General features: G+C 42.5%; 1 protein-coding gene across 3 annotated transcripts in view; it reads left to right on the forward strand.

Annotated features, from left to right (window-relative positions):
- The window catches only part of USP2 (ubiquitin specific peptidase 2), a 135,061-nt gene that overhangs the window by 106,167 nt on the left and 5,441 nt on the right, over window positions 1-23,453 (forward strand). For all 3 annotated transcript variants that reach the window (XM_063943516.1, XM_063943517.1, XM_063943518.1), the window contains 7 exons: window positions 3,966-4,076; window positions 6,784-6,848; window positions 17,421-17,524; window positions 19,644-19,724; window positions 20,142-20,220; window positions 21,130-21,237; window positions 21,421-21,541. In XM_063943516.1, coding sequence (XP_063799586.1) covers window positions 3,966-4,076; window positions 6,784-6,848; window positions 17,421-17,524; window positions 19,644-19,724; window positions 20,142-20,220; window positions 21,130-21,237; window positions 21,421-21,541 — 669 coding nt within the window. The remainder of the gene's footprint in view (window positions 1-3,965; window positions 4,077-6,783; window positions 6,849-17,420; window positions 17,525-19,643; window positions 19,725-20,141; window positions 20,221-21,129; window positions 21,238-21,420; window positions 21,542-23,453) is intronic.

A 23,453-nucleotide genomic window follows, 5' to 3' on the forward strand; every position in this document is an offset into this window, starting at 1 on the left:
CTGAAGATCGACAGTGTCTAGGTCGACAATGTTTAGGTCGACCACTATAGGTCGACAGTCACTAGGTTGACATGGATGGAAGGTCGACAGGGTTTCTAGGTCGACATGTGCTAGGTCGACAGGTCTAAAGGTCGACATGGGTTTTTCACATTTTTTTCTTTTTTTGAATTTTTTCATACTTAACGATCCACGTGGACTACGATTGGAACTGTAAAGTGTGCCGAGCGAAGCGGTAGCGGAGCGAAGGCACCATGCCCGAAGCATGGCGAGGGAAGCGAGCCATGCGAGGGGACGCGGTGCACTAATTTGGGATCCCGGTCACTCTACGAAGAAAACGACAAAAAAAAAATCCTCATGTCGACCTTTAGACCTGTCGACCTAGCACATGTCGACCTAGAAACCCTGTCGACCTTCCATCCATGTCGACCTAGTGACTGTCGACCTATAGTGGTCGACCTAAACATTGTCGACCTAGACACTGTCGATTTGGTGAACCACACCCCTTGCAAATCTACAGATGTATGAAGCCTATGAATGTCCAGACCCCACTGAAATGCTTTGGCCAGGAATTTAAGAAATCTGTGCACAACTGTACTAAGGCACCATTGTAAAGAATAAATAACAGTAAAATAAAATGATTAGTATTTGCGAAATACGAGTGAAACATGCAAATTACTTTATAAGGCTAAATTAAATAATAAAGTTAATTTGACTTTCAAGTGAACCCAACTCTTTGATTCACCAGCAATAGATCATTTAAATGATATGTCTCCCTGCCAATAATAATAATAATAAAAAAATATACAAAAATTTGTTCTAATCCATTTTCCATGGTTACCTGGCTCTGTGGATTTTACAATCGTACAATAAATGGCGCGTTTCCACAAACTGTAAAAACCGACCCTAAAAATAATAGACTAGAAATTGTATGTGTTGACTATAGATAACTTATTTATTACTATTGCATTGCCCTATATAATAGCGTAGCCACAAGGATATTTAGCACGGAGTATGTTTGCAATATATGAAACAGACTGTGTGTATGACTCAGGAGATCACTGCAGTGACTATAGCAGCAATCTGCCAAATAGAATGAGTGTCTGTAAACACTTACTAATACCTAATATACAAGCATGTGTTGTTTCAGAGTAACAAAAAATGGCACATTCACTGTCATCTTAGCATTTGCAGCAATATTGGTGGTCATTCCGAGTTGTTTGCTCGGTAATTTTCTTCGCATCGCAGCGATTTTCAACTAATTGCGCATGCGCAATGTTCGCAGTGCGACTGCGCCAAGTAAATTTGCTATGCAGTTAGGTATTTTACTCACGGCATTACGAGGTTTTTTCTTCGTTCTGGTGTTCGTAATGTGATTGACAGGAAGTGGGTGTTTCTGGGCGGAAACAGGCCGTTTTATGGGTGTGTGTTAAAAAACGCTACCGTTTCTGGGAAAAACGCGGGAGTGGCTGGAGAAACGGAGGAGTGTCTGGGCGAACGATGGGTGTGTTTGTGACGTCAAACCAGGAACGACAAGCAGTGAACTGATCGCACTGGAAGAGTAAGTCTCGAGCTACTCAGAAACTGCACAGAGAAGTCTTTTCGCAATATTGCGATTCTTCTAAGATTCACTCCCAGTAGGCGGCGGCTTAGCGTGTGCAAAGCTGCTAAAAGCAGCTTGCGAGCGAACAACTCGGAATGAGGGCCATTATTATTGTTGTATTATTACTGTTGTATTATTATTCCTTTATCAGAGATGTGTTAAGCAGAAAAGTTAGACATGTTTATCCGCTTTGGAGTTGCAGATATGTTGGGGACCATTATATTAAAACTTTCCTAAAGTAAATGCTTTGTAACTTTGATCATACTTATTAAGGCAATAATATGCTACAGTATATTATCAAATCTGCAAAGCTCTGGATTGTGACGCCAACCCCGACAGCTAACGCCATCTTCAGCAAATGTTAGCCCATAATAGCCTAAGGATTACTCCTCCATCAGCGCCTACTGACACATGTACTGCCGGACGGTCCCTACCAAGTCGGGAGCATAATTATCACATTACAACTGTGGATGTGATAAATACTGTAATGTACGCTTCTAATGGCCCATACACACGGTGAAATTCGAGCTATGCATGATCTCACTATGCGACGGGGGCTAGGTCGGCACATAGTCAGTATCGCAAGCACACTCATTATGTGCTTGCGATACTGACTATGGGCGATTTTGTCTAAGTGTCAATTTTGACTATCTCTTCTATAGAGATAGTCAAAATTGACTTGCCTGCACAGTCTATTTATTCTTGCGATGCCGACCGCACGGGGACCGCGCATCGGCATCGAATCAGGATCGCACTTGTGATTTGCACTAACTTTTCTTACGATTTTGACTATATAGTCAAAATCGGAGGAAAAAATCTCACCGTGTGTACACACCATAAGTCTTTTTCTATGATTGATAACCCAATAGAATAAATATGACATAGTGGATCGAGTTAGTGACTGATAATGCTATGGCAGTTCAATTAAAGCTGAAATGAAGTAGTTCCAGCAGCCTACACAAATTGCGGCATAGGTCTCTGTTTAAAGTGAATAATATTCATGTGATAGTAATATTATTTTCATAAGGCCCCTGTAAAAATCCAGTGCCTGAGATTCGGCATATGGCAGGAGAACGTACCGTCCAATAATAAAACTGCAATACAGTACCTTCAGAACTTGGGGCAGTGGCGTAAGTTCGTCACAGTTGCCCGGAGGCAAGATAAATATTGGTGCCCCCCTATTTCCTATATTAAGATAAATATATGTATGTATGTGTGCGTGTATATATGTGTGTGTGTGTGTGTGTGTGTGTGTGTGTGTGTGGAGCGTTCTGAAAAAAATGTATATACTGTATTTTATTTTAAATCACACATTTCTTAGCAGTCATACCCAGGATTAGAACCCATGACCTGTTACATTTCTTTACTGATGGAGTTATTTGCTCCTGTAGAGGTAGCATGAGAATTCTAACTATATGAAGTTATGTGTAATTGTTAGATAAGTAACTTCATATAGTTAAAATTCTCATATTTCCTATACAGGAGCAAACAGTGCTTACAATGTAATAGGTTGTGGTTTCTAATCCTGGGTGTGATACTTGTAAAATGTGTATATTCAGTATAATAAAAAGGGTGTGATTTGTAAGGTGCAGGGACCAGTGAGGAAGTGGGCCACTGAAGAGATAGTGGCAGCTATCACTTAACTTAATTCAATGGTGTCACAGAATAGGAGGAGAGGTGCCCCCCTTCAGAGCAGGAGCCCGGCGGCAGATGACTCCGTTGCCTCCCAGAGTTCTGCCTCTGACCTGGGGGTATCCACTTTCCTGACTGTACAACAGTTACATACCTGTAATTATCAGGGGGGGTGACTAGGAAATAATGGTCTATGTGCCAAAATATTGATCCCCTATCATAGCCAACACCTAGAATAACTCTCTGCTATACTGACTTCTATAGCGTTAACAGAGTCCTTTTTCTTCCAAGCAGTCAAACTGATAATATTGCATCCATCATTTCCCTTCCATTTAGCAAAGTGATCCTTGGTCCCCTGGTATACTGTAGATGTGAAAGGATTGCTTCCTAAAATCTCAGCAGTACATTGGGGAAACCGGGGATCACTATGATTAATGGAAGTGATGTGCAGGAGCTGACAGAAGCAGTTCAACAGGTCGGAGAAGCAGGACGCCATTCAGACACATGAAACCGCATTCAAATTTGAATTATGGTAACCATGGTGACAGACTTGTAGTTAGCGCAAGTAACCAGGACCTCTGTTCCTGCAGGTACTAAATAGCAGTTTGGCTTACTACTCAAGGCTCTTTAAATAAGCCCAAATATATAATTGCAAACAAATTACCCGGAAGTCAGTTTCTAAGAGCTCACTTCAAAGTTCTGAGGTTCTCATTTTGCTTTTTTTGTTTTGCAGTCAGCAAGATGCGCAGGAATTCCTGAGATTTCTTCTGGATGGATTACACAATGAAGTAAACAGGGTGACAGTCAGATCCAAATACTCCCACCAGGACCTGGACCACCTGATGTAAGTTGCACAGGATGAGAAGACAATATGGATTATTATATATGCACGTTTTTATTAATAGCATGTAGTTTTTACTTGCTCACTCTCCCAGAACTGCTGGGAGACTTTCGAATTTGGGGAGAGTTTCCCGGCAAGGTGGGTATGTCTGCTGCAACCTACCGGCCACACCGCTTCTTAGGTGAACCATGGGGGTAATTCCAAGTTGATCGCAGCAGGAAATTTTTTAGCAGTTGGGCAAAACCATGTACACTGCAGGGGGGGCAGATATAACATGTGCAGAGAGAGTTAGATTTGGGTGGGTTATTTTGGTTCTGTGCAGGGTAAATACTGGCTGCTTTATTTTTACACTGCAATTTAGATTGCAGATTGAACTCACCACACCCAAATCTATCTCTCTCTGCACATGTTATATCTGCCCCCCCTGCAGTGCACATGGTTTTGCCCAACTGCTAAAAAATTTCCTGCTGCGATCAACTTGGAATTACCTCCCATGTCATCCTGCCACTGCCACCAGCAACGCAAAGTTGGGAAAATACACAGACGTAAAATAAATTTGTAAACAAAAATTGCAAAGTTGTGTACTCACAAGGCGCATGCAGCGCCAGATTGGTAACTTATGTGGCATGTTTACGTCTGCATATATCAGACACACCTATACCTTGTTTATAAACAAATTTAGCAAATTTAGCAGAATCTGTAATACTGCCTGATCAACATTAACTGTAAAATGAACATTACAAAAATTGGCAATGAACCAGATAATGGTTTGACTTGCAGGCTGTCATTGGAGTTTTCAATGGATCCCAACATGTTGTATAATTTCCGCTGCCCCACACAAGTTACGCTCAATAAATAAGCAATAGCTATAAGTTATAAAAAATAAATATGTAATCACTTTATTCATCTATCCCTGATTTGTATTTTTCCACTTCCGTTTATGATTTTATTTATTGCTGTATAGTATCACATGAAAGTCAGTGTTCCAAAACAGACTAAATACATGGAGTTCTGCCAGGCTTGTCATTTCACTTGCCTGCTAAGCTATCACACTGATTTCTCCTTATATAACTAATTACTAATTATTATTTTAATGAGTCATGGCATGTCCTTACTGTGGTTTCATTCTGCTGAGCAAACATACAATCAGTCCCTAATGTTGCATCACACTTCAGAAAGATTGTGAACATTATCAGGATAATAAAATGTACTTACTTTAAATATCTTTTTAAATAGAGGGTAATTTTCTGTAATGAGTGATACGGAATGGAGATGTCAGCACAGTGTTTATTTTTTGTGTGCGCAGTTCCACAAAGTGGGTGTAGCTCAGTTATCGAGAATGTGTGGTCATAATGGGGGGTCTGCTATGCTTGGCTGGCTGTCGGGATCCCGACCGCCGAATTGCTGGCAGTGGGGCGAGCGCAAAAGAGCCCCTCGCGGTCTCGCTGCACTTGCCGCACTATTTATTCTCCCTCCAGTGCTATCGTGGATACCCCAAGAGGGAAAATAGTTGTCGGTATCCTGGCGGTTGGGCTTCCGACGCCGGTGTGCTGAGCTCCGGGATCCTGAGAGCCGGGATATCAAGTGCAACCCATAATGGGGTCTGTTCATGAAGCAGTGAAAAGAGTGCAGAAGTGAGCCAGTGGAGAAGTTGCCCTTGGCAACCAATCTGTGTTGAGGTAACATTTATAAGGTTCAATTTATAAAATTATAGGTAGTAGCTGATTGGTTGCCATGGGTAACTTCTCCACTGACACACTTTTCACTGTTTCATGAATAGACCCCAATACGTGGCTGCGCACAGCCTGAGGATTACGGTACCACAACATTGCACATTTTCCTGTCTACCGCTGTGGGTGTGCAAGGGCAAATATGAGATGATGGAGGCCGCCTGGAGCCGTTCTTATTAATATAATAAATAAATATAAATAATAAGATAAAACATTTAAATGGCCCCACTACCCTGCAGCATTACTGAAAATATTCTACAAGGCAAAGCATGAAAGCCTCCGAGAAGCTTCTCTTCTAGCATAGATACAGATGTGTCCTTTTATACTGTGGCTTTAGTGGCACCAAATTGCCGCTCTTGGCACATGAGGTCCGGTGTGACTTGGCCGCACCAAGTTTTTTCCCCTGAAAATGTGCGCCTTGTTCACATGCATAAAACAACTGGAAGTGACAATTCTACATTGCTCGCTTACACTGATCACCGGAGCGTGCAGCACCGGTACATCTCTGTGTGAGTCCGAACCTGTGTAAAAAGGGCTGCAGATATGTACTGTATGCATACTTACCTATATTTTATATTCTCATGGAGAAACGACACTGCTGGCCACTTTGGGGGGGCTGTGCTGTCATGTCATTAGGCCATGCCCCCACCACCCTGATTCGCTGGTTCGCTTACACAGGGTGGAGCTAAATGACACGTCCCCTCTACCCGGCTCCAGAGTTCCAGTAATTTCTTCCTATCCTCCCCACTTCACTATGAAGTGGGTGGGATGCGGGAGATCTGCTTACTCTAGTCGGGGACTACCCAAAAAAATCGTGAGTCTCTTACAATTTCCGGCAGAGTAGTAGCAAGTATGGGTGTGTTTGTGTGTATAGAAAAAAAACATCATGTTTAATAGAACCGTTGTTTGTTTTGTTATATTATTTTCATAGACGGTAGAAAACACTATTGGTTCCTTAATCTATATATTTTTATTATCAGTGACACAGAGAAAGGCAAGCAAATGTGGAAGAGATATTTGGAGAGGGAAGACAGTCGGATTGTTGGTAAGATGATTTGTTTAAATCTGCATATCAACTAGTGTGGCGTAGGATTCAACTAATTTGGCAACATTGTTTTATTAAAGATGTTTTTGTGGTAGACATGCTGTTGCATTGTAACTTTGGATTTTGTATAATTGATGCTCTAATTCAAAGTAACATTTGTAATAGCATTACATTTTTTTGTAGAGAAAAGGTTTTTATTTGTTCACAACACAAATCATAGCAGGAGCCTTTGCAAATTATTATAAATGTTTTAACGATTTCCTGAAAATGCTGTACAAAGTCAAATTACTTTTCAAAACACAGGCCTACTGCAACATGTGAATGCATAGTCAGTAGGGTCAAATACATTGTAGGCCATACTGTATGTATACCACAAGCCAGTTTCGGTAAGCTGTACATCACAAGTCTTCAGGGGTGTGAGGAACAATTTGCAGTGTTGACGACTACTACTTCTGCCCTACTGGAGCAGAACATTGCGGCCATCAAGTTGAATTACCCCCAATATTTGTTATTTTTAGCCATTTAAAGTACTATCAATGATTTTCAATTCAAATGCTGAAACGAGGGGTGGAAATTGCCCCCACAAATGTGACTATCACCTTTAAGTTGTCATCAATCTTCAATAACCATTTAATGATTTGCAGTGCCTTGCTAAAATATTCACCTCCCTTGGCTTTTTACGTATATTGTTACATTACAACCTGTAATTTTTATTTTTTTTTTAATCTGAATTCTATGTGATGGATATGCGCAAAATAGTCTAAGTTGGTGAAGTGGAATGAGAAAAATTTATATAAAAAATAATTTTTATAAATAAAAATGTTAAAATTGGCATGTGCATATGTATTCACCCCTTTGCTATGAAGCCCCTCAAAAGTTCTGGTACAACCAATTACCTTCAGAAGTCACATAATTAGTGAAATTAAGTCCACCTGTGTGCAATCTAAGTGTCACATGATCTGTCAGTATAAACTAGAGATGAGCGGGTTCGGTTCCTCGGAATCCGAACCCGCCCGAACTTCATTTTTTTTTACACGGGGCCGAGCGACTCGGATCTTCCCGCCTTGCTCGGTTAACCCGAGCGCGCCCGAACGTCATCATCCCGCTGTCGGATTCTCGCGAGGCTCGGATTCTATCGCGAGACTCGGATTCTATATAAGGAGCCGCGCGTCGCCGCCATTTTCACACGTGCATTGAGATTCATAGGGAGAGGACGTGGCTGGCATCCTCTCCGTTTATAGAGAAGAGAGTGAGACTAGAGTAGAGAGAGACACAGTAGTAATTTTGGGGAGCATTAGGAGGAGTACTACTACTTGCTGAAGTGATAGATAGATAGTGTGACTGTATAATGTATATCTGACTTGTGGGGGAGACACTGACAGTGGGGAGCAGTTAGAGTCTGAGAGCAGGACTCAGGAGTACATATAACGTACAGTGCACACTTTTGCTGCCAGAGTGCCACACTGCCATTGTGACCACACTGACCACCAGTATAATATATATTGTGATTGTCTGCTTAGGAGTACTACTTGCAAGTTGCTGATAGTGTGACCAGTGACCTGACCACCAGTTTAATAATCACCACTAGTTTAATATATATATATATATATATATATATATATAAAATTGTATATAATATATATATATAATATTGTATACCACCTACCCGTTTTTTTTTTTTCTTTCTTCTTCTTTATACATACTACTATAGTAGCTTACTGTAGCAGTCTGCGGTGCTGCTGAGCTGACAGTGTCCAGCAGGTCCGTCATCAGTCATTACATAATAAATATATCTACCTGTCCGGCTGCAGTACTAGTGATATTATATATATATATATATATTGATTTCATCTCATTATCATCCAGTCTATATTAGCAGCAGACACAGTACGGTAGTCCACGGCTGTAGCTACCTCTGTGTCGGCAGTCGCTCGTCCATCCATAATTGTATACCACCTACCCGTGGTTTTTTTTTTTTCTTTCTTCTTTATACATACTACTATAGTAGCTTACTGTAGCAGTCTGCGGTGCTGCTGAGCTGACAGTGTCCAGCAGGTCCGTCATCAGTCATTACATAATAAATATATCTACCTGTCCGGCTGCAGTACTAGTGTGATATTATATATATATATATTGATTTCATCTCATTATCATCCAGTCTATATTAGCAGCAGACACAGTACGGTAGTCCACGGCTGTAGCTACCTCTGTGTCGGCAGTCACTCGTCCATCCATAATTGTATACCACCTACCCGTGGTTTTTTTTTTTCTTTCTTCTTTATACATACTACTATAGTAGCTTACTGTAGCAGTCTGCGGTGCTGCTGAGCTGACAGTGTCCAGCAGGTCCGTCATCAGTCATTACATAATAAATATATCTACCTGTCCGGCTGCAGTACTAGTGTGATATTATATATATATATATATTGATTTCATCTCATTATCATCCAGTCTATATTAGCAGCAGACACAGTACGGTAGTCCACGGCTGTAGCTACCTCTGTGTCGGCAGTCGCTCGTCCATCCATAATTGTATACCACCTACCCGTGGTTTTTTTTTTCTTTCTTCTTTATACCTACTACTATAGTAGCTTACTGTAGCAGTCTGCGGTGCTGCTGAGCTGACAGTGTCCAGCAGGTCCGTCATCAGTCATTACATAATAAATATATCTACCTGTCCGGCTGCAGTACTAGTGTGATATTATATATATATATATTGATTTAATCTCATTATCATCCAGTCTATATTAGCAGCAGACACAGTACGGTAGTCCACGGCTGTAGCTACCTCTGTGTCGGCAGTCGCTCGTCCATCCATAATTGTATACCACCTACCCGTGTTTTTTTTTTTTTTTTCTTCTTTATACATACTACTATAGTAGCTTACTGTAGCAGTCTGCGGTGCTGCTGAGCTGACAGTGTCCAGCAGGTCCGTCATCAGTCATTACATAATAAATATATCTACCTGTCCGGCTGCAGTACTAGTGTGATATTATATATATATATATTGATTTCATCTCATTATCATCCAGTCTATATTAGCAGCAGACACAGTACGGTAGTCCATGGCTGTAGCTACCTCTGTGTCGGCAGTCGCTCGTCCATCCATAATTGTATACCACCTACCCGTGGTTTTTTTTTTTTCTTTCTTCTTTATACATACTACTATAGTAGCTTACTGTAGCAGTCTGCGGTGCTGCTGAGCTGACAGTGTCCAGCAGGTCCGTCATCAGTCATTACATAATAAATATATATACCTGTCCGGCTGCAGTACTAGTGATATTATATATATATATATTGATTTCATCTCATTATCATCCAGTCTATATTAGCAGCAGACACAGTACGGTAGTCCACGGCTGTAGCTACCTCTGTGTCGGCAGTCGCTCGTCCATCCATAAGTATACTAGTATCCATCCATCTCCATTGTTTACCTGAGGTGCTTTTTAGTTGTGCCTATTAAAATATGGAGAACAAAAATGTTGAGGTTCCAAAATTAGGGAAAGATCAAGATCCACTTCCACCTCGTGCTGAAGCTGCTGCCACTAGTCATGGCCGAGATGATGAAATGCCAGCAACGTCGTCTGCCAAGGCCGATGCCCAATGTCATAGTACAGAGCATGTAAAATCCAAAACACCAAATATCAGTAAAAAAAGGACTCCAAAATCTAAAATAAAATTGTCGAAGGAGAAGCGTAAACTTGCCAATATGCCATTTACCACACGGAGTGGCAAGGAACGGCTGAGGCCCTGGCCTATGTTCATGGCTAGTGGTTCAGCTTCACATGAGGATGGAAGCACTCAGCCTCTCGCTAGAAAAATGAAAAGACTCAAGCTGGCAAAAGCACCGCAAATAACTGTGCATTCTTCGAAATCCCAAATCCACAAGGAGAGTCCAATTGTGTCGGTTGCGATGCCTGACCTTCCCAACACTGGACGTGAAGAGCATGCGCCTTCCACCATTTGCACGCCCCCTGCAAGTGCTGGAAGGAGCACCCGCAGTCCAGTTCCTGATAGTCAGATTGAAGATGTCAGTGTTGAAGTACACCAGGATGAGGAGGATATGGGTGTTGCTGGCGCTGGGGAGGAAATTGACAAGGAGGATTCTGATGGTGAGGTGGTTTGTTTAAGTCAGGCACCCGGGGAGACACCTGTTGTCCGTGGGAGGAATATGGCCGTTGACATGCCTGGTGAAAATACCAAAAAAATCAGTTCTTCGGTGTGGAAGTATTTCAACAGAAATGCGGACAACATTTGTCAAGCCGTGTGTTGCCTTTGTCAAGCTGTAATAAGTAGGGGTAAGGACGTTAACCACCTCGGAACATCCTCCCTTATACGTCACCTGCAGCGCATTCATAATAATTCAGTGACAAGTTCAAAAACTTTGGGCGACAGCGGAAGCAGTCCACTGACCAGTAAATCCCTTCCTCTTGTAACCAAGCTCACGCAAACCACCCCACCAACTCCCTCAGTGTCAATTTCCTCCTTCCCCAGGAATGCCAATAGTCCTGCAGGCCATGTCACTGGCAATTCTGACGATTCCTCTCCTGCCTGGGATTCCTCCGATGCATCCTTGCGTGTAACGCCTACTGCTGCGGGCGCTGCTGTTGTTGCTGCTGGGAGTCGATGGTCATCCCAGAGGGGAAATCGTAAGACCACTTTTACTACTTCCACCAAGCAATTGACTGTCCAACAGTCCTTTGCGAGGAAGATGAAATATCACAGCAGTCATCCTGCTGCAAAGCGGATAACTGAGGCCTTGGCATCCTGGGTGGTGAGAAACGTGGTTCCGGTATCCATCATTACTGCAGAGCCAACTAGAGACTTGTTGGAGGTACTGTGTCCCCGGTACCAAATACCATCTAGGTTCCATTTCTCTAGGCAGGCGATACCGAAAATGTACACAGACCTCAGAAAAAGAGTCACCAGTGTCCTAAAAAATGCAGCTGTACCCAATGTCCACTTAACCACGGACATGTGGACAAGTGGAGCAGGGCAGGGTCAGGACTATATGACTGTGACAGCCCACTGGGTAGATGTATGGACTCCCGCCGCAAGAACAGCAGCGGCGGCACCAGTAGCAGCATCTCGCAAACGCCAACTCTTTCCTAGGCAGGCTACGCTTTGTATCACCGGTTTCCAGAATACGCACACAGCTGAAAACCTCTTACGGCAACTGAGGAAGATCATCGCGGAATGGCTTACCCCAATTGGACTCTCCTGTGGATTTGTGGCATCGGACAACGCCAGCAATATTGTGTGTGCATTAAATCTGGGCAAATTCCAGCACGTCCCATGTTTTGCACATACCTTGAATTTAATGGTGCAGAATTTTTTAAAAAACGACAGGGGCGTGCAAGAGATGCTGTCGGTGGCCAGAAGAATTGCGGGACACTTTCGGCGTACAGGCACCACGTACAGAAGACTGGAGCAACACCAAAAACGCCTGAACCTGCCCTGCCATCATCTGAAGCAAGAAGTGGTAACGAGGTGGAACTCAACCCTATATATGCTTCAGAGGTTGGAGGAGCAGCAAAAGGCCATTCAAGCCTATACAATTCAGCACGATATAGGAGGTGGAATGCACCTGTCTCAAGCGCAGTGGAGAATGATTTCAACGTTGTGCAAGGTTCTGCTGCCCTTTGAACTTGCCACACGTGAAGTCAGTTCAGACACTGCCAGCCTGAGTCAGGTCATTCCCCTCATCAGGCTTTTGCAGAAGAAGCTGGGGACATTGAAGGAGGAGCTAACACGGAGCGATTCCGCTAGGCATGTGGGACTTGTGGATGGAGCCCTTAATTTGCTTAACAAGGATTCACGGGTGGTCAATCTGTTGAAATCAGAGCACTACATTTTGGCCACCGTGCTCGATCCTAGATTTAAAACCTACCTTGGATCTCTCTTTCCGGCAGACACAAGTCTGCTGGGGTTCAAAGACCTGCTGGTGAGAAAATTGTCAAGTCAAGCGGAACGCGACCTGTCAACATCTCCTCCTTCACATTCTCCCGCAACTGGGGGTGCGAGGAAAAGGCTCAGAATTCCGAGCCCACCCGCTGGCGGTGATGCAGGGCAGTCTGGAGCGACTGCTGATGCTGACATCTGGTCCGGACTGAAGGACCTGTCAACGATTACGGACATGTCGTCTACTGTCTCTGCATATGATTCTCTCCCCATTGAAAGAATGGTGGAGGATTATATGAGTGACCGCATCCAAGTAGGCACGTCACACAGTCCGTACTTATACTGGCAGGAAAAAGAGGCAATTTGGAGGCCCTTGCACAAACTGGCTTTATTCTACCTAAGTTGCCCTCCCACAAGTGTGTACTCCGAAAGAGTGTTTAGTGCCGCCGCTCACCTAGTCAGCAATCGGCGTACGAGGTTACTTCCAGAAAATGTGGAGAAGATGATGTTCATTAAAATGAATTATAATCAATTCCTCCGTGGAGACATTGACCAGCAGCAATTGCCTCCACAAAGTACACAGGGAGCTGAGATGGTGGATTCCAGTGGGGACGAATTGATAATCTGTGAGGAGGGGGATGTACACGGTGATATATCGGAGGATGATGATGAGGTGGACATCTTGCCTCTGTAGAGCCAGTTTGTGCAAGGAGAGATTAATTGCTTCTTTTTTGGTGGGGGTCCAAACCAACCCGTCATTTCAGTCACAGTCGTGTGGCAGACCCTGTCACTGAAATGATGGGTTGGTTAAAGTGTGCATGTCCTGTTTATACAACATAAGGGTGGGTGGGAGGGCCCAAGGACAATTCCATCTTGCACCTCTTTTTTCTTTAATTTTTCTTTGCGTCATGTGCTGTTTGGGGAGTGTTTTTTGGAAGGGCCATCCTGCGTGACACTGCAGTGCCACTCCTAGATGGGCCAGGTGTTTGTGTCGGCCACTAGGGTCGCTTATCTTACTCACACAGCTACCTCATTGCGCCTCTTTTTTTCTTTGCGTCATGTGCTGTTTGGGGAGTGTTTTTTGGAAGGGCCATCCTGCGTGACACTGCAGTGCCACTCCTAGATGGGCCCGGTGTTTGTGTCGGCCACTAGGGTCGCTTATCTTACTCACACAGCTACCTCATTGCGCCTCTTTTTTTCTTTGCGTCATGTGCTGTTTGGGGAGTGTTTTTTGGAAGGGCCATCCTGCGTGACACTGCAGTGCCACTCCTAGATGGGCCCGGTGTTTGTGTCGGCCACTAGGGTCGCTTATCTTACTCACACAGCTACCTCATTGCGCCTCTTTTTTTCTTTGCGTCATGTGCTGTTTGGGGAGTGTTTTTTGGAAGGGCCATCCCGCGTGACACTGCAGTGCCACTCCTAGATGGGCCAGGTGTTTGTGTCGGCCACTAGGGTCGCTTATCTTACTCACACAGCTACCTCATTGCGCCTCTTTTTTTCTTTGCGTCATGTGCTGTTTGGGGAGTGTTTTTTGGAAGGGCCATCCTGCGTGACACTGCAGTGCCACTCCTAGATGGGCCCGGTGTTTGTGTCGGCCACTAGGGTCGCTTATCTTACTCACACAGCTACCTCATTGCGCCTCTTTTTTTCTTTGCGTCATGTGCTGTTTGGGGAGTGTTTTTTGGAAGGGCCATCCTGCGTGACACTGCAGTGCCACTCCTAGATGGGCCAGGTGTTTGTGTCGGCCACTAGGGTCGCTTAGCTTACTCACACAGCTACCTCATTGCGCCTCTTTTTTTCTTTGCGTCATGTGCTGTTTGGGGAGTGTTTTTTGGAAGGGCCATCCTGCGTGACACTGCAGTGCCACTCCTAGATGGGCCCGGTGTTTGTGTCGGCCACTAGGGTCGCTTATCTTACTCACACAGCTACCTCATTGCGCCTCTTTTTTTCTTTGCGTCATGTGCTGTTTGGGGAGTGTTTTTTGGAAGGGCCATCCTGCGTGACACTGCAGTGCCACTCCTAGATGGGCCCGGTGTTTGTGTCGGCCACTAGGGTCGCTTAGCTTAGTCATCCAGCTACCTCGGTGCAAATTTTAGGACTAAAAATAATATTGTGAGGTGTGAGGTATTCAGAATAGACTGAAAATGAGTGGAAATTATGGTTTTTGAGGTTAATAATACTTTGGGATCAAAATGACCCCCAAATTCTATGATTTAAGCTGTTTTTTAGTATTTTTTGAAAAAAACACCCGAATCCAAAACACACCCGAATCCGACAAAAAAAATTCGGTGAGGTTTTGCCAAAACGCGGTCGAACCCAAAACACGGCCGCGGAACCGAACCCAAAACCAAAACACAAAACCCGAAAAATTTCAAGTGCACATCTCTAGTATAAACACACCTTTTCTGAAAGGCCCCAGAGGTTACAACACCACTAAGCAAGAGGCATCACACCATGAAGACCAAGGAGCTCTCCAAACAAGTCATGGACAAAGTTGTTGAGAAGTACAATCTTTTATGATCCCCTGGAGCACCATCAAATCCATCATCTTCAAATGGAAAGAACATGGTACCACAACAAACCTGCCAAGAGAGGGCCGGCCACCAAAACTCACAGACCAGACAAGGAGGGCATTAATCAGAGAGGCAGCACAGAGACCAAAGGTAACCCTGAAGAAGCTGCAGAGTTCCACAGCAGAGACTGGTGTATCTGTGCATGTGACCACAATAAGCTGTACACTCCATAGAGCAGGGCTTTATGGAAGAGTGGCCGGAAAAAAGTCATTACTTAGTGTTAAAAATAAGAAGGCATGTTTCGAGATTTCCAAAAGGCATGTGGACAACTTCCCAAATGTATGGAGGAAGGAGCTCTGATCAGATGAGACTAAAATTTAACTTTTCGGCCACCAAGGAGAATGCTATGTCTAGCATTAACCCAACACATCCCAACACCCCAAGAACACCATCCCCACAGTGAAACATGGTGGTGGCAGCATCATGTTGGGGGATGTTTTTCAGCAGCAGGGACTGGGAAACTGTTTTGAGTTGAGGGAAAGATGCTAAATACAGGGATACTCTTGAGCAAAACCTATTTCAGTCTGCCTGTGATTTGAGGCTGGGACGGAGGTTCACCTAAAGCAACACTCAAGTGGTTTAAGGGGAAACATTTAAATGTGTTGGAATGGCCTAGTCAAAGCCCAGATCTCAATCCAATGCAGAATCTGTGGTCATACTTGAAGATTGCTGTTCACAAGCCGAAACCATCCAACATGAAGGAGCTGGAGCAGTTTTGCCTTGAGGAATGGGCAAAAATCCCAGTGGCAAGATGTGGCAAGCTCCTGGGTACTTATCCAAAGCGACTTGCAGCTGTAATTGCTGCAAAAGGTGGCTTAAACAAAAAAAGATCTTCAAAGTTGTAGTCATGTTCTGTGAATGAAATGATGCCAACCTTCAAACACTCCATTTTAATTCCAGGTTGTGAAGAAACAAAACATGAAAAATGCAAAGGGGGTGAATACTTTAGCAAGGCACTGTATGTACAGCAATAACTTTCTGTCACTTAGGCAGTAATCTCTGTACAATACGACTTACAGTACAGCTTGTCTGTAAGTCCTATATCTGGAGGCTGCCTGCCCTTATATGATCTAACGTATGCTTAGCTGTATGTACCATCTATGTCTATACTAGCAAATGTAAATGTGCTTTACTAGGTCATTTATATAATAACTGTGGCTGGCTTGTCCTTAGACTTTCCTCTGATAATAGCTGCCCCTACCGGGGTAGAAGAGTAGAGAGTTGTGGCCGCGGTGGGGGTTGGGGAGAGACCCCCCAACCTGGCAGATGCTGTGTCCAGTATGCTACTATAGAGTGGTTCTATTCAGAAACAGTTATGAAACCTACTTTCCAGAACGAGGAAGATGAAGAAAACAGAAATAATGCAGCTTTCTTCTTCTAGACACAGAATGGGCAATAACAGGTCTACAGTACGTACTGCCTACACAAATAATATGTCTGATACTGTAAGCCTGTTGCTAAACACTTCATGCAATTAGGCCAGCCTGAAATCTGTATTGATTGACCACATACCTAAACCTATTAGGGTAATTCATGTAATATATGGTGTTTTTTGTGATGCAATGCATCATGGGTATGCCTTGGAATGCTCTATGTAGTCTGGTTAGCAGCTTTTTAATTGCTACATCGTCACTTCCGGTTCCTGTGTGATTTCCACACATGCCACTCCCGGTCCAGTGCTGTAATTTTGTTTAACAACAGCGAGTAATAGCTATTTAAGGGTACAATTGAGTCCTGTGAGGGTTCACTGGTTTAACATATTGAGCGTTTACTGGTTTAATATATTCTCTTGCAAATATTGTAGCCTTATATGTTACATCCAGTTTGCGTTCCAGCTGGTGGAACACAGACTACTTACTGGTGGGGCGTTACTGGCACTATATATAGCTGCACTGGGGCCATTGGTGTATAGGCTACTGAGGCTTCTATGCATTAATACTGTTGTTGCCTTGACAAAGGTCTTAAGAGAACCGAAGCGTCAACTATGTTTGTACTGTATTTGTGAATATATATTATATATATATATATATTTTTTTTTTTTTTTTACTTTTACTATTAAGTAGACTTACTACAATATCCTCATTGTTTCTTCCCTCAGAGCTGTTTGTTGGCCAGTTGAAGAGTTCCCTCACCTGCACAGAATGCGGATACTGTTCCACGGTGTTTGATCCATTCTGGGACTTGTCATTACCCATTGCTAAGGTACTTGTCTTGCATTGATCCAATCACACATCGACCAAATATGTTTATGAAGAAGAACCGACGTTGGCTGACATAAGCAACCACTTTTAATCAACCTCTGCTAATTAGTAACTATTCGCCTTGTTTGATGGCATCCTTGAACTAATGTCCTTATGTAAACTCAACATCTGTCTCAGCCTTGGGACCATGCCAAACTACAGGCTGTGATATGTTGTGTGCGGCATGAAGCTGCTTCGTACAATGGCTATCGCAGGCGGGATCACTCTGCTGCATTTGGCTGCAAATCCTCTCTATGCTGTGGGAGATAGATGTAGATAGCAATAGAGTTCTTAGATACTATGGATGGGGGCATCACTTACATTGACTAGAGGGGGCAGGGATCGAGCCTCCTCAAGAGTGGAGAAGTGGACAAGTGGAGAAATTGCCCATAGCAACCAATCAGCTTCTATGTATTATTTTATAGAATGTACCTGAAAAATGGTAGCTCGAATCTCATTGGTTGATGTGGCCAACTGCTTCACTCATTAGAAGGCTGGGTACAGTACTTAAAAGGGGTTATGCAGTAGTCTGCAATGCTTCATCAGAGTATCAGCAGTCTGGCAGTGTAGTGTCACTGTACTTCTATTGTAACCATAAAATATGATTTAACAAACAGGCTCCGTAGACAGATTAAACATGTGAATAGCATCCAAAATAAATACATTAAATAAAAAAAATTGTGCTGCTCAACCCTATCAAATTTAATTAGCTCTACATAGTATAAAAAAATCTCAAACCACTGGACAGATTTTGATGCGGTTATCGCAGTAATATAGAGCATTTGTTGAGGAAGGTTTAGGTGTTTGAAACATTAATCTGTGACAAAAGGGAGCCGACCAGTGACTATTTTGGTGAACCAATTCAAAGAAAAATGGCCGTCCGAGCACTATATATCACAACGATGGACTTTATTTTATACTCTGTAGAGATTGATACGTATTATCCGGTTTCTCCAGAAAAATTGATGTAAGCCTGATACTAATACAAAATTTCAGATTTTACTTTTTTCTTTTCTATTCCTATTCTAAGACCTCAGTTAAAAAAGCTTATCTCCGTAAATTCAAAATTGCTCCTGTGCGAAGCTGGGCAGGTCGCTAGTTATTATTATAATACAATGTTATATGAGGTACAGTACCTCAAAAACCAAGAATAGTATTAAGAAGGGAAGAATAACATAATAACATCAGGATGTAGTTATGTGACCAAAACCTCCCCCTGCATCCTGCCTCCTCACAACCCCGACAGTTGGCGTGCCGACCAACAGAGACTATTCCCACTCGTGGGTGTCCACGACACCTATAAAGTGTCGCCACCGAGCCCGCAAAGGGCATGTTGCGCTCACCCCCCAACGGCATTCCGCTGCCGGGATACCGGTGAAGGTCTCCTGACCGCCGGTCATGCATACCACACCCAATAACATCCATACTAATCCAAGGAGAACATTTAGGGGTCTATTTACTAAACCTTGGATGGAGATAAAGTGGACGGAGATAAAGTACCAGCCAACCGGCTCCTAACTGTCATTTTTCAAACCCAGCCTGTGACATGGCAGTTAGGAGCCAATTGGCTGGTACTTTATCTCCAGCCAAGGCTTAGTAAATAGATCCCTATAGCCTTTATTATTCTGTTAAATAGATTCTCCTGTGTACAACCAATTGCCAGAAATCATTTTTTTAATGACAGTGTTGTCAAGATTTGAAACATGGGGGCAGATGTATTAACCTGGAGAAGGCATAAGAAAGAGATAAGCCAGTGATAAGTGCAAGATGATAAAGGCACCAGCCAATCTGATCCTTCCTGTTAATTTACATATTGGAGCTGATTGGCTGGTTCCTTTATCACCTTGCACATATCACTGGTTTATCACTTCCTTATGCCTTCTCCAGGTTAATACATCTGCCCCATGGTATCTTCATGCACATATCATATTGGTAACAACTTGTATTTTAGCTGTAGGGATATTTTTACTTATATGTTGTATCATATTTTATTTAAAAAACAACAACAACAATACATTAAAAGTAAGATAATGCACAAATGCATTGAAATAATGTACTTCATGTGCATCTCTTTTCTACAGAAGTGCATTCCCGAGGTCTCACTAATGGACTGCATTCGCCTTTTCACCAAAGAAGATGTTTTAGAAGGGGATGAAAAGCCAGTAAGTGTCTTTTGTAATGATCTTTACATTTAGGATTACTGTGAAACACAACCAAGGCATCTCTATGTGCGGGGTAGGACTGGCCCACTGGGGTACAGGGAAAATCCCTGGTGGGCCCCACTGCCCGCGGGACAATCACATCCTTTATGAGGTCAAGTTCCAGAATGTGCAGTCACATTATAAAATTGGGAGATGAAGGTATGCAGTTTTGCATGGTCATAAATTAACTCTAATATATTAAAATGTCAAATATAGGAGGAGAATGCTGTACATCCCACGATTTACAGCATTATGACTATCCAGTGTAAGCCTTTGCTGGCTGTTATGGTGTCCATTAAGAACAAAAGCATGTACCTGTAAGAAAATACATAACTGCATATTTTCCTTATAATAACATATACCCATTTTCTTTGATAGACCTGTTGCAGGTGTAAAGCTCGCAGAAGATGCACCAAGAAGTTCACCATCCAGAGATTCCCCAAAATTCTTGTACTTCGTATCCTTTGAAATTAACTGGATTTATTTTGCCCTTTTACCAATGGTTCCTGCCCTGTCTACATCCTCTAACCAGTCGAAGGTCCTTCTATTGTGTAATATCTTCTGTCCTACTCCATGTAACTATATTACAAAGGAGCTTATTTTTCTTTACCAGACAGCAAGGCCTGATCCAGACTGGACACAACTTTATTCGGTGCTGTGTCTTGGCAGAGCAGATAAGTTATGGTAATGATGAAGGTGGCACCTAGTGTAATGAGACACCCACCTCTGGCCTCTCTGATCTGCTACCTTCTCCCAAAGACTCAGCAATGGATCACCATCGGCAGCATTGCGGCGAACATAGAAATCAGGACAACCCATAGTTTGCTCATAATGTCCACCACAAAAAGCTGCTGAAGCCAGTGAGTCTTTGGGGTATAGTTACTAAGGTGTGAGTTTTTTTTAGAAGTGGAGATGTTGCCCATAGCTACCAATAAGATTCTAGCTGTTATCTTCTAGAAGCAGATAAATAAATGTTAAGTGAAATTTGATTGGTTGCTATGAGCAACCTCAACAGTTCTAAAAAAACGTACACCTTCGTAAATATACCCCTTTGTCGGAAGACGACGCAGTTGCTGGCTTTGGTGCACCCCTAAAATGCAGTCAACAAATCTGTGTCTTAAATGTGACTTCCTATCGTCAACCCCAAATGGATGCTGCCTATCAGTCACGATGTGGCTGTCTCGGCTCTAGCATATGTGCATTACACAAACCATTGGACAACTGAGACTGAATCCGTCCAATGTCCGAGTATGAATCAGGCCTTGGCCACATGTTGTGCCCTACAGTCTTCTCTGTTTCTTCATTCTTGCCTGTTCTCAGGTTGGTGAAGCTTCAGGATTTCTTCCTTGACTCTGACCCTCCTTAGATCTCAAAAGGTTCTCTGAAGCCCGCATTAGAAGTAGCAAGCTCTCCACATTTGTGAATTTCCCTCTTAAAGATTTGGACTTGCGTGAATTCTCGTCGGAACCAAGCCGTAAGTGACTTTGTGCTGTACACTTATCAGCATTAACATTCTGTCTTAATAACAATAACATTTGCTCAATGGAATTGATAAATCTACCACTTCCCAGCAAACCATCCCTGTGTAATAATCATCGCTGCCCCATTGCAGCTAGACTGATGAATTGTTAATGTTATTTGTTCTGTCTACTTACAGCTCATGCAACATATAATCTATACGCTGTATCCAATCACTCGGGGACTACCATGGGGGGACACTATACTGCGTACTGCAAGAACCCTAGCAATGGAGAGTGGTACACCTTTAATGACTCAAGGTAATTATATACAGGTGTAAAAGCCACTTATACCTTTCTCTTCCCTTCCTATGGACCTTTATTTTTGTCAAACCTTCACACATATTCTTTTTCAACTGTTATAGTTTTAGAAATGTCAATCAATTCAGGATATTTTTTCTGTAAAGAAACCATTATCCCTCTATCTCCTATATAATATATTATTTAACCTAGAAGTATACCAAATTTCATGCTTTGCTAAAATGCACAACTCCAGACATACTGGTGGACTCGATGCCAGAACACAAACCTGGTGAATATGTTGGCCTCATGGCCTTTTAAGTGACTTTGGGGTCTATGTACCCTTGGTGTTTGGAGATAAAATACCTGCCAATTAGCTTCTAACTGCCATGTTACAGGCTGTATTTGAAAAATTACAGTTAGGAGCTGGATGGCTCTCCAAGGCTTAGTACATACAGATGTGTCTTCATACATCTTTGCTGCAGTCACGCCAAACAGCCCCTTTTGGCATGCCAAATAGTGTAAAAATAGCGTTGGGTGTCCTTTTTGCAGAAAATGTGTGTTATTTCGCAACACAATGCAACTAGGATGCAAGAGGAGACTGTGTTGATTAATGTGATATATGACACTTGTATAGTGTGTGTGTCTGAGTCTCTGAATCTGTATATGAAGTGCTACAATGTAGCAGCAGCAGCAGCAGCTTTTTTCCAATACAAGTTCTGTTCTGCTCCGTATACAGAATCATATGACAAACAAGAAAGAAAAAGTATTCCACAGCGGGGCACTCATTTGTAACTGATTGGACTTATAGTGCTCAATCGAGGGGCAGTATACCTCCCCATAAAACATAACCTTTATTATTATTTGTATAAAATACCAATATAAATTAGCTTGCAAAGTATTCTAACAAAAATGTGTATGAAGAAGTAAATGTGTAACAGAAAAATTAAATAAAAAAGAGTGAACACACACTTTTTCATACACATTTTTCTTAGAATACTTTGCAAGCTAATTTATATTGGTATTTTATACAAATAATAATAAAGGTTATGTTTTATGGGGAGGTATACTGCACCTCGATGTTGTTGTATGAAATTTCTTTTATTGTTATATAAAATTTTTCTTTATAATTTATCTCAGCATACGTCAGTTTTTGTTCATGTTTCCAATTTCACTGCGCAGCTGAGTTCTTTTTTCAATCTAGTTTCCTTCAATTAGGCAAATACACAGTGCCTACACAGCAGCTCATTGAAATTCGGGAATTTTTTTTCAGAACAATCTATTACGAGGCGCTTTCAGCAGTTTTTGTTTGTTTTAGTCTGACCTCGATTGAGGACTATTAGTCCAATCAGTTACAAATGAGTGCCCTGCTGTGGAATACTTTTTCTTTCTTGTTTGTCATATGATTAATATATTCCAGGGAGCACCCCCTAATAACATTAAATAATACAATTACTAATAAGTCAATGGATTTTTTTATAGGAGTTATGGGAGGTAACTGATTGATATAACAGTACCATTTATAGGATCTCGTTTTCTTTTAGAATTTCCGTATACAGAATCAGTCACACACAAGGAAATAATATTAACAGCAGAATAAAACCTAGGAGTGTCCAATATATTGTTCTGGGCTGTTTTCTTCTACTAACACTATAATAAGCATTAAAAAAAAAAACCTATGTCAAATGCCATCTGTCAAGTAATACTTGCTAAAAACGTAACATACACAGTAGGGGCAGATTCACAGTTTCATGCAAGTCAGCCTCAGTGACACTTTCCCTGCTGGCACAGAGTTGGATGGCAGCATTCATCTACCTGCCAAGCTGTAGGCATCTATGGGCGCATACTGCCCCTCTTCATACACTTACAAATAGTAATACTGTAGCTGTCATTACTATCAGCACGCACTTTCACCAGCCCTGTGTTTGGCGCA

Source organism: Pseudophryne corroboree, chromosome 10, assembly GCF_028390025.1.
Source record: "Pseudophryne corroboree isolate aPseCor3 chromosome 10, aPseCor3.hap2, whole genome shotgun sequence".
Taxonomy (NCBI): domain Eukaryota; kingdom Metazoa; phylum Chordata; class Amphibia; order Anura; family Myobatrachidae; genus Pseudophryne; species Pseudophryne corroboree.